The 14704-nt window shown below is 40.7% G+C and overlaps 1 protein-coding gene across 8 annotated transcripts in view; it reads right to left on the bottom strand.

Annotated features, from left to right (window-relative positions):
- The window catches only part of cep104 (centrosomal protein 104), a 135558-nt gene that overhangs the window by 77392 nt on the left and 43462 nt on the right, over positions 1 to 14704 (bottom strand). For all 8 annotated transcript variants that reach the window (XR_011351843.1, XM_069919061.1, XM_069919057.1 and 5 more), the window contains 2 exons: positions 13092 to 13256; positions 5667 to 5840 (listed from right to left, as the gene is read on the bottom strand). Coding sequence is in view for 7 of the 8 variants with exons in the window: in XM_069919061.1 (XP_069775162.1) it covers positions 5667 to 5840; positions 13092 to 13256 (339 nt within the window). In the remaining variant the exon portion in view is untranslated. The remainder of the gene's footprint in view (positions 1 to 5666; positions 5841 to 13091; positions 13257 to 14704) is intronic.

Genomic DNA, 14704 nt, shown 5'->3' with positions numbered 1-14704 from the left:
TCAGCACTGTTGTCAACAAGGAACCACGTTCCTGACAGAGTCCCACACATGGAGGAGGCTGTCATGTGGGCCAACCGCTGCAGCCATTAACAGCTGGCCATGGTGTTTCCCAGAAATGCGTAGGGTGGGTGACATCGACGGGCCCCCACACCCCACCAATGATGGTAATAACTATACTGCTGCGGCCTTGTTGACGGTTGGGGCCTGGCGATCCGTAACACCAAGGAGCCATTTTCTTTCTTCACTTTTCAGAGCACAAATGCCCAGGATGCAACTTTACTCGGGTCGCTGAAATCCTCGTCGGCGAACAAAAGTTGGGTGACCCTCGCAAAGTGTGAGCATATCGCTCATGAGAGCAGATGGGGTCCTATCTCCCAAACCGTCCAAATGCAGCAGACAGGTGGCGCATTCGTGCTGTGATAACCTAAAAGTTCAGGTCGGTAGTTCTTTGAGGACACCATATTTGCCTTGCTCTGGAGGCTACCATAGGATATCGATGACCCTTGCTGCCATGTCCTGGTCGTGCGAGTTCACTACATAGTAGTAGCAGTGATCTGTTGAAGGTGGAACTGGACCTCAGCCTGTTTGAACTATATGTGTTGTTGCAACGCCCAGAACGTTGCAGATTGAGAGAAACTGAGTGGAGAGCTGGTTGGTCGTCATCTTCTGGTCCAACTCCGGTTGGACCTGCCGGGGTCACTATTGTAGCGTGCGTGTTACGTGAAGTGTGGAGCAAGAATCACACACAGTCAAGTTGGTTGAAGACTGATTTATTGCTCTGCCAGCTGTTTATATGATGACATCGCAGTGCCAGCCTCTGGTTGGCGTTCCCGCCGTTCCCTGTCGTGTGGAGGTCACACGGGATGACAGCTGTTGGTCTGTGGGGCCCTCACCAGCTATTTTGTGAGCCAGGTTGCAACTCGGTTCGTGGGCTGCTATGTACACAAAAAGAAAGGAAGTGTCTTTGGTTTGTTGATTATTCAGGAATCTGATGGGTGAGGAAGAAGTTGTCCTTGTGCTGTTGAGTGCCTGTCTTTAGGCTCCAGTACCTTTTCCCTGATGGTAGCAGAGTAAAGAGGGCAGTAGCCTGGGTGATGGGGCGGGGGGGGGTCTTTGAGGATAGAGGCTACTTTTTTTGACACAGCCTCGTTTAGATGTCCGCAATGGAGTTAAGTCTAGTGCCTGTGATGTCACAGACCGATTTAACAACCCTCTGGAGTCTATTCTTGTCCTGAGAGTTGGCACCTCCATACCAGGCAGTGATGCAACAACCCAGAATTCTCTCCACACTAAACCTGTAGAAGTTTGCGAGTTTTCGGTGTCCTACCGAATCTCCTCAGACACCTCAAAGTATAGCCGTTGGCGAGCCTTCTTTGTGACTGCATCAACATGAAGGTTCCAGGACAGATCACATTTTCTTCCAACCCCTATTTGCCTTGAGGAGGGAGTGAAAGGACCTTTTTTCAAATCAATGTAGATTGGTAAGTGATAGTTTTTTCACCACGCCACTTGATCAAGCATTTTAGGATTCTAATACAATGATGAAAAATATTCGTTCAAATTCAAGTAATGTGCCATCTAGATGGGAACTTATTATTGGTGCTCCTTTTACTCTGGATATTCTCAATAATTCACTATATGGATTTGTGAATGGTTATGAACGCACAATTTTTTTTTTTAAAAAGCAATCTGCAACCAATGTTTCCAAGGTAGATGACAATCATGTTCTCCAGCCAAAAGGGAGATAATCAGTTCTCCCTGTTGAGGTGAGAACCCTATTCAAGGTGAACCCACACAAGAAGGCAGGACCAGACAACATACCTGGTCAGGTACTGAAGGGCTGCGCAGACCAATTGACGGAGATCTTCACAGACATCTTCAACACCTCACAGCAGCAGTACATCATTCTTGCAGGGCTCAAGACAGACACAGTCATCCCAGTATCCAAGGTGACAGTAACAGGCCTCGATGACTACTGCCCTGTGGCACAGACCTCCACCATTATGAAATGCTTGAGTGCCTGGCGATGGAACTCAAAACACACCTCCCAGAGATGCTGGACCCATTCCAATTCAATCCACAGATGATACTATAGCCTCATTGCTTCACTAAGTCCTGGCCCACCTGGATAACAACATCTCATATGCCAGACTCTTGTTCATCGACTTCAGATTGTGTTTAATATGATCATTCCCCAAGGGCTGATGGAGAAGTTGTCCTCACTGGGATGCAACACAACTATGTAACTGGATCCTAGACTTCCTAATGGAAAGACCACAATCTGTCTGGATCAGAGGCAGAACATTGAGCGCCATTACACAGAGCAAAGGCGCACCTCAGGGCTGTGTCCTCAGCTCGCTTCTGTTCAGGCTACTGACCCATGACTGCATCACCAGATCCACCTCCAACAATGTCATCAAGTTTGCAGATGACACAACAGTCGTTGGCCTCATCAGCAACAACGATGAGTCGCGCTACAGAGATGAGGTGAAAAATCTCATGAAATGGTGCGAGAGTAACAAAACTGAGTCTCAATGTGGACAAGATGAAGGAGAAGATCGTGGACTCAGGAAGACCAGGAATGACCACCCTCCACTACACATCAACAACTACTAAAGTGAGTGGAGACCACCAAATTCCTTGGAGTTCACTTAACTAGTGACCTATTGTGGACACGCAACATCTCTTCACTTGTCAGGAAGACACATCAGCAACTGTACTTCCTGAGAAGATCGAAATGGGCCAGGCTACCGGTCACCATTATGTCAACCTTCTAAAGGAGCGCTATCAAGAGCATCCTGGCCGCTGAGTCACAGTGTGGTATGGTAGCTGCAGAAAAATGGATTGGAGGTCAATCCACAGGACCACAAGAAAGGCAGAGAGGATTAAGGGAGTCTCCTTCCTCCCTCATCTACGTGATCTATCAGGATCATTCCTGAAGAGGGCATACAAAATCATTGAGGATCCCTTCCACCCCGCACATATCATCTTTCAGCAACTCTCGTCAGCAAAGAGGTACAAGAATATCAGAGCCAACACCACCAAGATGAGGAACAGCTTCTTCCCACAGGCAATGAGAATGCTGAATGACCAAAGGAACAGCTCACACCAACCATCTGAGACTCTCATATGTACAAAACAATATTTATTTATTTGTACAGATGAAATACTTGTCCTGCATATTTATTATTTGTCTATATGTTTTATGTCTGGTTGTGTGTCTGCATGCTTTGCAGAGGACCGTAGAACGCTGTTTCGTCTGGTTGGACTTGTACAATCAGATGACAATAAACTTGACAAAGTTTTATCATAATAATGATGTGAGTTTTGGTAGGGACTAATGAGCCCAGCATTTCTTAGACTTGTTTAACTAGAAATCAAACTCTCAAGCACATTCTTAAGTCATATCTGAGATGCCATCCTTCTTCAGAAAAGTGGCTTCCACTCTTATCTCATCCGTTTCCTGCCTTGGCCCCTTCCACCCTGAGGCTTCTGAGGAAGTTGATTTCTTGGCAGTAGCATGGAGGTTGGACCAGGACAAATTGTAAATTAATGATATCAACAATTCCCACAAGAACTAATGTCAGAAGTAATTGTTGGAAAAAAGAAAACTGAGAAATGTGATCGAGATTGTCAAGGTAATACAATCATAACTTTGGCACAACAGAACAACCCAATTTACAATGGTCTGCACTTACAGAATAGAGAACAATTAACAAAAGCTCTAAGGTTAGAGAATAGAGGTCTTTGCAGCAGTAAATCAATGACAAAGATGTTGATTGGGATTATGTGTTTATGGGACCAGAGTGGTAATGGGTTTTGAAAATGGGCCAATTGCCCCGCATGTAAAGCCGCATGTTTAGGTGATATGCGGCTGTTTTGAGGCCACCTGAATGTTCAGGAGGCGCTCTTGAGGTGAGCTACGTAACCCTCCTCCGAGAGGGAGAATCAGGTCAGCTCAGTGGCTCCCCCAGCCACCTGAATGCAGCTGGCAGAAAGCGGATGCGAAAGGGTCAGGCTGCTGATCACAGCTGACACTGGGCAGGAGCCGGAGTGTGCTCAGAGCCGCATCCTGTGCAGCTGTGTCCTTCAGGTGGCCGGCGTTGCACTTTAAACGCTGCCACCTGAGCGGCAATTTAAAGGGCCGCTTCTGCTTCTTCAGGCGCATTCTTAGCATAGAAGGCACTTGAAAAAGCCTAAAAGCAATTTCTCATTATACATTTAGCAAACTAATTTAGCCATGGCAGTCTGGAGTAAAACAGTACAGATTTGGAAAAGGATATGTGAACTGAAGAGGAAAGGGAGACTGGAGATGAAGAGTTTAAAAATTAGTGTTTTGTTTTTGAAAAAGGATTATGATAGATGCAGGACTGGGGACAGGGAACTGCCAAGAATCGTGAACAATTAAAATTAAAGTTCATAGACAAAGGCAGCACTGAGTAAATGAGACAGAAGGACAGGAAGCAAGGGAGGTGGCTGAACTGATGTCATTAACCTTAGTGGCAAAGTATAAGGACTCATTGATTTATACACCACAGATACAGGCTCTGCAATCCAATGTGTCCACACTGACTAAAGTATCAACTTGAGCTCATCACATTGGCCCACATTTGGTCCATATCCCTCTGACTGCTTGTTCAACATAACCATCACCCTCTGGAAATCTTGCCACTTTGGTCCTCTTTAAATCATCCCCCTCTCTTATGAATTTATGTCCCCTATTTTACACTCCCTTAATCTGGGAAAAAGAAACTTTTTTTCTCTCCATGTCCATGATTTTATAAATCTTTATACATTCACCCTCAGTCTCCAAAGAAAACAGTCCCAGCCTATCAATTCTCCCCTTATAGCTCAAGCCTTCTAGTCTCAGCAACTTCCTTGGGAATCTTTTCTGTACCTTCTTAATGACATTATTCCTATAGCATGGTGACCAGATATTCCAAGGGCAATCTCAAAGCCCTGACCAGTGTAACATGTCCCAACTCCTGTACCCAATTCACCAGCTGATGAAGGGAAGCATGTCATATGCCTTCTTCACCACCCTGTCAATCCATAGCACCACTTTCAGGGAACAACACACTTGTACCTCCTCAAGTTCGACATCACTCCACAGAGACCTGCCATGCACTGTGGATGTTCCTGCCTTTTAAGTTCCTAAATTTCAGACTTAAATTTCATCTGTCATTCCTGTGCCCACTCTTCCTGATTCTGTTGTATCCTTTGACATGAATCAACTGGCATAAGCAAGGGAAAGCAAGTGGAAGAATGGAAACTCCTATTCCCAATTCTCATACTTGTGCAGAATTTGAATAAGCTCCATTCTTTGTTATAGCCAAGCCCTTCACTCTCTCATACAACCAATGCCAAATACTCAGTAGTGCTGCCTTTGTCTATAAACTTTAATTTTAATTGTCATTCATTCAGTTTCTGCCAATAAAGATTTTGACTGTGAACATGATAATCAGTTTGCTACATAGACATATGTATCATACTTTGGCATCGCTTTGGAGCTCATGAAATAAATTGGAACTCTGAGAGCAAGACAAATTTTGACGGATATAATCTTCAGACTGGCTTGATAACCAGACCAGGCAGATGCTATTTCCCCAAAAGCATCTCTCCTGGGTTTTTAAACACACAAGCATGAAAAGGACTCCGTTGCTTACCTGTACGAAATTAATTGCTGCCCTTCGAAGATGCGTGGTTGCATCTCCAATCTTGCAGAGGAGGATGGGTAATGTTTTCTCAACACAATGTATAATTTCCACTTTGCCCAGCTTATGTTTGGGAACATACTGTGTTATCAGCATTTTTAGTAACTTCAGAGATACTTGGAAAACCTAAAAAAATTGTAATAATAACAGAAACAATTATATATTTTACAATGAAAAAAAAGCCCAACTGTTTGTTCAAAATATACTCATGAAAATTTAAAATGTAAATGGGCCTTCTACATTTTGAAAATATTTTAAATTCACTAAGGATTCACGATTAAGCAGCTGAATTTTTCATCCTTCACACATTTCAGGGACTGTGTAAAATGCACAAGGAATGAGCTGTGACATGAAAATGAAAGGTCATTGTTGGAACTAGCCCATCTAAAAGAACAATGATTGAGAAGAAAAATAGTTGAAGATATAGGTAAGCAGAGTTTAGAAAGAGTACAATAAAGATAGACCTTCTGGTCCCTTAAACCTGAACCGCCCCGCCTACCACACCACCCCTCCCCCCCCATTAATTTCAATTCCTCTTTGCATCAGCTCCACGTCATTCCAAATGCTTAAAAAAAAGTGTCTGCTAACACAGTGGTTGAAGTAAAAGTGCAATACTGGTGAAACTCAGCAGGTCAGAGAGTCCTCTTCAAATACTCCCAGGATCTAGTCTCCACAATCTTATGGATTAGAAACTTCCGAAGATTCATCACTCTATGTGAGAAGATACTGTTAGCTCATTTTGTAACTGCATCCTCATTCAAGATTCACCTATAAGCAGAGACATCTCAACATTTGCCTTATCAAACCCCGAGAAGCTGTATCGTACAAATAGGTGCAATTTTATCCAAGCCTTTTGTGATAGGACAATCATCTCATCACAAGAATTAACATAACATAACAATTTAAGCACGGAAACAGGCCATTAGGCCCTTCTAGTCCGCACCGAACCAAACACCCCTTTCTAGTCCCACCTCCCATAACCCTCCATCTTCTTCTCATCCATATACCTGTCCAACCTTTTCTTAAATAATACAATTGACTCCGCCGCCACTATTTCTCCCGGAAGATGATTCCACACAGCTACTACTCTCTGAGTAAAGAAGTTCCCCCTCATGTTACCTCTAAACCTCTGCCCCTTAATTCTTAACTCATGTCCTCTTGTTTTAATCTTTCCTCCTCTTAACGGAAATAGTCTATCCACATCCATTCTGTCTATCCCTTTCATAATCTTAAATACTTCTATCAAATCCCCTCTCAACCTTCTACGCTCCAAAGAATAAAGACCCAATCTGTCCAATCTCTCCCCATACTCCAGATGCTTAAACCCAGGCAACATTCTGGATCTTTTCTGAATTCAGGGGTTGGCATACCTTTCCTTAAATAAGGGATCAAAGCTATTCACTGTACTCCAGGTCCCACTCATTAACGCTCTGTACAACTGTAATAAAGCTCCTTTACTTTTAAACTCCATCCTCCTGAACCTTCCAAAGTATTTTTTACACCTGCCTACTAACTTGCATGTTTCGTGCTCAGGAACACTTCAAATATTCACTGCCTTTTGACCTACATAATAGTCTGCATTTCAATCAATTTCCTCACAAGACTTTGTTTCATGAATCTCCATTTCCCAATTATTGCCCATTCTGTCAATGACATGCTTTATAAAGGCAAATGACAAAAATGGAATGGAGAACTGAGGATCAGAGTGGGTAATTTTTTGACTTTTTGCAATGATTTGGATCATTAAATTGAAACTGTTATCAATAGTTTCCCCACAGTACAACTAACTGTAATTACGTTTATAGTATATGAAAAACAAAATAGAAAAAAAAGGAGCTACATATTGAAGAATCAATAAAGCTTGACGAAGTCCTAAACTTTGCTAGTGGTAAAAAGCAGAAGTTTGGCACCTCTTAAAAAGTTTCCAAGCCATTCTTGCACTGCTGGGGGAGAGAATGATCAGTAGTTCATTATGCTTCGCAATTAGAACTAGATGGTTTGTCTTCCCGTTTAGATCAGTAAGAGACAGATGAAGAAGCCCATAAAATGATTGATGGGAAGAAGAGTAAAAACACAAAAATGCTGGAGGATCTCAACAGGTCTCACAGTATCCATAGGAGGTAAAGATATATAACCAATGTTTCAGGCCTGAACACTTTGTCGAGGTACAAGCAAAAAGCAGGCAGGCTCCTGAATAAAAAGACAGGGATGTTGCAAGACCTGCCCAATTTCTCCAGCATTTTTGTTTTTACTACAATCAGTTATCAGACCATGGGAAGAATAGGATTAATGGCAAATAAACCTCAACGAACAGTTCACCACAGGACAATCTGCCCTTGCCTAGACCTGCAAATAAACTAAGCAATGCCTGCCAATACTGTCAACATCTGATAATGAGTCAATTTCCATTGTTTTCCATTGAAACCCAAGACTAAAGCAAAACAAACCATAATTCAAATCAATCATGGCAACAGCTGCAGTGAAGCCACATTAAAGTTTGCTGCCAAGACCCAATGGATTATACAAAAGATCCTTTCAATTTGAATTTTTTATATTTCATGTTTTTGGTAATATTTTTGAAATGAGAGAGATGCAAGGCATTGGTAACTAAAATAATAAATGAAGACTTGTAAGGAACATTGTGATTGTTTGAAAAGAAAGTGGAAACTTGTGTTGGAATTAATTTTTTTTTAATTAAATTCAGCAGTAACAGGCCATTTTGGCCCACGAGTCCATGCCACCCAATTAACATTTCGAATGGTGGGAGGAAACATGAGCCCCTAGAGAAAACTCATGCAGACATGGAGAACATACAAATTCCTTACAGAGAGCATGGGAATCAAACCCCAGTTTCAATCACTAGTGCTGTAAAGGCTTTGCGTTAATCGCTACACCAACCGTGCTGTCCCATGGACTGAATTTGTTGGAAGAAATTAAAGTTAAGGGGAAAAAAAACTAATGCAGAATAAAAGATAAAGGCAAGATGGCAACTAAAATGTTACCCAATGAACATTATTCCACCTGCGAGAAGACCTAAACATAAGAATCATTATGATATTGGTGAATTCACAAGCAGTGGTAGTGCTCTTTCACTTAAAGGAATTACAGCTCATTTTCAGTGGGGCGGAATTGGAAAAAGCAAGTCTGTGCCCACATATTGGCTTACAGGATGCAATACAATGACATCAATCCTTTTCCTTTGCTGGCATCATGAGTTTTCAAATAAATATGACTTTTGATATGAAATTTAAATTGTGTACAAGAATCCAAAAGGTTCAGTGGTCCCAGGCACAGCAAACCATTCATTTCATATTTATTAATTATTTTCATGCCAGAAGAGAAGAGTGCAATATCATCTTCCTTCCTCCAGTTTCTGAGTGGGATTGGATGATTCAGATACAAGTGAAGCAAGGAAGCGTTTAAATTTCTCCACACTTTTTTTTTTAAAATAAAAACTCAGTTATTTCCAAGTCCACCTGAGACAGCAGTCATTCAAAAGTACGTATCTGCTGTTCACAAAAAGAATCAGATTTTTGTTACATATCACAAATGCTTGGATCACCAACCAGGAAGCAATTAGAATGACACAGAAACATCTCAGGAATCAAAGAACTGAGTAACAGTACTCTGCAAAGAAAGACAGAACTATTTATGCGGCACGGGGGACCCCACCCAATACATCTGGGCCTCTTGTGGTACCGGAGCCACCGTGCAACTCGTGAACCAAAGATGCTGCAGGCCACATGAGCAACACACGCACAAAGTGGCACGGAACCACAGGAAATTAGCCAAGTCCAGTCTTTGGAGCTCATGTACCAGACACCCTGCCCCCAATTCCTGCCTCGGGCTGGAGTTGGCGCACGGGTTGCACGATCTTCGGCCGCCGCATCATTTTATAACCACTTAAGGTTAATTTCTTCAATTATTTTAGTTGGTATTTAATTTCTTAATTAATTTTTAATTAAGGATTAATTTCTTCAATTATTTTAGTTGGTATGACTTTGGAATTATCAATTTAAAAAAAGTAATTATCACTGAACTTGAATATTTACCAACTGCAAATAAACCTAGTTTTGCAACACAAGGCTATCCTCTAGTGGCAATTAAAAGTCAATGCAGGCTGTGCTGAATTCTCAGATCACTACACAACTATTTGAAATGCAGAATAAAAGTTGCTCTCTTCGAATTTATGTCGGGGGATAAAAAGTAAATCATCCTTTTTCAACTTGTATTTCTTGATGTATGCAGATCCACAATACACGTGATTTGTGGAACAGAAAAGTGTTGCAGACTTTTTCTCCAGGAATCCAAAGTCACTTCAAAAATCTTCCTTTCATAATATTTTCAAGATTATTTACCATTTGAGTTCTATGGTTCTGAGAATATAGTTTATTGGGCTTTTAGGTCATAAAAGGATGCACAAGACAATTTCTAATTTCCTCATGCCTTCTGGGGACCAACAAAACTTAGCATCTGATTCACTTATTAGTTCAGTGAGCGCCAAGAGTCTAGAATGCAAGTGGACTGTATTGCCAGAGATAGAGGTCCAAAGAACAACAAGGGTCAGGGTCTAAACAGAGTACCTGATGTGCACTTGGAGCTGCAGTCAGGTTCAGGAATGTGGGAAGATTTACTGCCAGATCTGAGGTGCAGAGCACAATTCTCATTTCCTTTCAGGCTCACTAAAATGTATTAAGCCACTCTGCAATGTGCTTAAAAAACTGAATTTAAAGTGCCTTGGATTTCACCGCAACATCTAATTGTTTGTAAAATCTGCCAGTCCACCGTCAAAATCCTGATGGTGTCAGATTATCGGAGTTTTACATTACGAGGCAAACTATCCTCTAATCTCAAATGCAAAGAGATCAAAGTCACATTTCAATTCTTCATGAGGCATCGAACTGGAGTTGCAATCATCTTTTCTAATTAGAATTTAGACCTCTATTTTAACTTGGGGCAATAAATAAGCCAATCAGTTGATTTTGAGAGATTCAACCTATACACTTCAAGTTATCAATGTCATTCTTGATGACAAATATGGGGGATTGAAAATTAATAGATTTGCAAGCGGGAGGTAAAAGGTAGCGATTTGAAAATATGGGGCAGAAAAATGTCCGTAACTGTCAATTTACTGGAGATCAGAAAATCAAGAAGCGATCCTGCATGTGCTTTTGATAGAGACTGACAGGAAAATAAATTAATTTTTCTAGCCAAGAACTCAAGATTTGTCTTCTCAGAATAAGGGGAAATCCATCAGAACAGGAATGAGTTTCTTTTGGGTCATTTACAGCTTATGAATTCTAGACAGAGGATGATGGATGCTTTGGCTAATACAAATACATTTTAGAAGACCAAGGGATTCAAAGGTCATGATGATGAGACAAAATCTGCCACGTGCAGAGGCTAAGTGTTGTTTCTATGTTTATGTTCTCATCAGACAGGAAATGAGAGGCTTATTCCGATTCCAATGACTTCTTCAGTACAAAGAAGTCACCCCTCAAGTCCCTTTAAACTCCTCTCCCTTACGATAAACCTATATCCTTTAGTTTGAGACCCTGGCAAAAAGACTATATATCCTATCTTAACTACTTAACCTTTCAACCTCTTGTCCTCTCAGGAAAACAGATCCAGTCTATCTACTCTCTCCTTAAAACTTCTGGTCCTTGTGAATCTTTTCTGCACCCATCCTATCTTAAATCACATCATTCCGGGCAACCACAAGATCTAAACACAATTTGACAAGTGCAGCTAAACTGGCATTTTGTACAACTGTAACGTGACATCCCACCTCTTGCATCTGTGCTTTGGCCAATGAATGCCAGAGGCCTTCTTCACCAGACTGTCTTACTTGTGTGGTCACTTTCATTGAACTATGGACTTGGTCTCTGTTCAAATATCTTTCAGGGCCTTGTCACCCACCCTGGATGAACTTCCCAAAATGCATTACTTCACACTTGACATAATTAAATTTTATCAGCCATTCCTTTGTCCACTTTCCCAGATAATCTGGATATGGTTTTCACCTGAGACAGCTTTATTCTCTATCCACTCTACCACCAATTTTGGTGTCATAGCACTTACTAATTACACTGCCCATGTTCTCATCCAAATAATTTACAAACAACAATCACTGATCGGTGCAGCACACCACCCATCACAAGCCTCCAGTCTGAAAAGCTATCTTCCACTTTGTACTACCTAAATTATAGAACCAAAACTATGCACAATATTCTAGGCAAGGCCTCACCAACACCCTTTTCAATTTCAACAACAACCCCCCACCCCATCTTTAAGCTCCAAGCTCTCTGCAATAAAGACCAAACAGTTGTTATCCTTATTGACTACTTTTTGAACCAATCTGCTATAATGTTTGTGATTGATACCATAGAATACCTAGATCCCTTTCGACTTCATTAATTTTGTCTCTCTCCATGTCGATAATAATCTGCTTTTTGATTTCTCTTCTCAAAGGCCTCAAACTTTCCCACTTTAAACTCCATTTATCCACGTACTTATCACAACATATCCTACTACCGGCAACTCAATTTATCCACGTACTTATCACAACATGTCCTACTACTGGCAACTCAATTTAGCCACGTACTTATCACCATATGTCCTACTCCTGGCAACTCCATTTATCCACGCTCTTATCACAACATGTCCTACTACTGGCAACTCAATTTATCCACGCACTTATCACAACATGTCCTACTACCAGCAACTCCATTTATTCACGTACTTATCACAATATGTCCTACTACCAGCAACTCAACTTATCCACGTACTTATCACATGTCCTACTACCGGCAACTCAATTTATCCATGCACTTATCACAACATGTCCTACTACCAGCAACTCCATTTATCCACGTACTTATCACAACATGTCCTACTACCAGCAAACTCAGAAACCTTTTTCTAGGTTATTAATGTTAATTGTGAAAAATTGTGGGGCAAGAACAGTTTCCCAAGGAACTTCCATTTATTCCAACTGTTCTGAATTCATTGTAATATACTTTGATGAATACCATGGGTATTTTTTGTGTAAGCCTCCAATGCAGCATCTTGTCAAATGCCTCTTAATAATAATGTAGGTAGTATCCAAGGTAGGAAATAAATTATAAATCATTTTATGTTCCACTACACATTGTAAATTTTAAAACATGTGAGAGAGTGAAAGTGTGGGTTCAGTCATCATAGTCATGGCTGAATGTGTGAAAAAAGCCTATTGCAAATATACCAAAAAGCAAATGGTGAAACCACAACAGGAGTCACTAAATTCAGGAAGAAGTGTTGGCATCAGATGGGGAAAACCTAGAGCCCCCAAAAACTATTTAAACTGAAGAAAGCCTTCATTCATTGTTTAGTGCTTACAGAAGATACTTTGTCCTTGATAGCTCTACAAACAAGGAAGATTGCTGCTCGTAACATGTTCTTGAGCTCATCCTTGGACACATCAGAAACAGTGGAAAGCTTTTGATATACGGCGAGCAAAGCATCTTCTCTGTACGACCAAGTTTTTGAATAGGCACCAGCCACCTATGACAAACAGAATGCATGACTATAAATTTACACAAAGGATTTGAATGTGTTAAACAGAAATTATAAACAGACTAAAATTTAAAAATTCTAATGGCCCAATTCTGCCCAATGACACCCAATTAACATACATCCCCCTACGTTTCTATTACTGCCTCGTTCTGTGCCAAGAGAAATTTTACCTCACTGCCTTCATGATGAAGAATCATTGGTTTTCTTTGTAATGGTTGAAACACCAAAGACCATTCTTACTCCTAATAATAATTATCTCTTTATGGTCCAGTAAATGCCTCACAAAACAGAGCTCAGAATGTAAGCAAGGAATCGAGAGTGCTGCCAGAACTGGGATCCATACTGTGGACCAGGCATGTTTCTGGAGCTGGGACAAGTATGCCGAACACCAGGGGATCAGAAACATGGGTAAGGCTGGCAGGTGGATCCAGGACATTTGTATTCTTCTCTAACACCTTCAAAAAAAAACTGGATTCACTGGAAAATATATACTATCAAGCAACATGCAAACAGAAAAGTACATCTGGTTATCAATAAAAGTAGCATCTAATAGCCAAAAAATCTTGAATCAAGCAAGAGCACAACCCGATACAGAGAATATGCTCGATTCACCAGCTGATCTATACTTATACGCCTAATTATGTAATAAAGTTCACATTTCTGGAGCAAATTCTCCCCAAATTCTAGTCATTCTCTGCTAAAAACAAAATGATCAAAGGAGGAGCAATAGCGATTTCCAGGTGGTCCTAAAGGAGATGACAGTCAGGCACATAAAACCCACGAGTGCAAGACCCTCAAGCTAGTTATTTGTTGGGAGCATATAAACAAGTTATGCAAACTATTTTTAGCTTGTATGATCAGTAGGATGGTTAATTTGGATTTGTTAACAATGAATCTCAGAGGTAATATACTTAGAAACTAGGACATGAATTGCAAATATTAAATAACAACCAATAGGTAAATAAAAATGAAATAAGTTTAAACTGGAATCAAAAATATTGCTTCCAAATCACATATTGCTCCCACACTGATCTGAGGTCTTATTATGCTATTCTACCTTGTTGACAATTTCAAATGATTTCATTCACAAAATCCAGGGACTTCCAATGTTTTATTTACGAGCTCTGACCTCATCCACATATATCGGTTGCTGAACTTTTCAATCATTGCCTTACTCAACTGTGGCAATTGATCTTTGAAGGGATCTACAATATTTCAGTGTTAATTTTATTGCTTTCTTCCCATTTCTGTTCACCTGACCGTTAATCGTTCATTTTCCTTCCCCTCCCTGCTTTCTTTACAACCAATAGGATTTTTTAAACTCGTTTCATTTCTGATAAAAGGCCAATCATTTAAAAGGTAATTCTGTTTCAATAGAGGCATTTGACTTGAGTATTTCTGGAATTTTTAATTTTATTGAACCAGAACTATTGCTG

This window comes from Narcine bancroftii, chromosome 2, assembly GCF_036971445.1.
Source record: "Narcine bancroftii isolate sNarBan1 chromosome 2, sNarBan1.hap1, whole genome shotgun sequence".
Lineage (NCBI taxonomy): Eukaryota > Metazoa > Chordata > Chondrichthyes > Torpediniformes > Narcinidae > Narcine > Narcine bancroftii.
The sequence above is the reverse complement of the archived record's forward strand: the minus strand, read 5'-3'. Positions and strand labels throughout refer to the sequence as shown.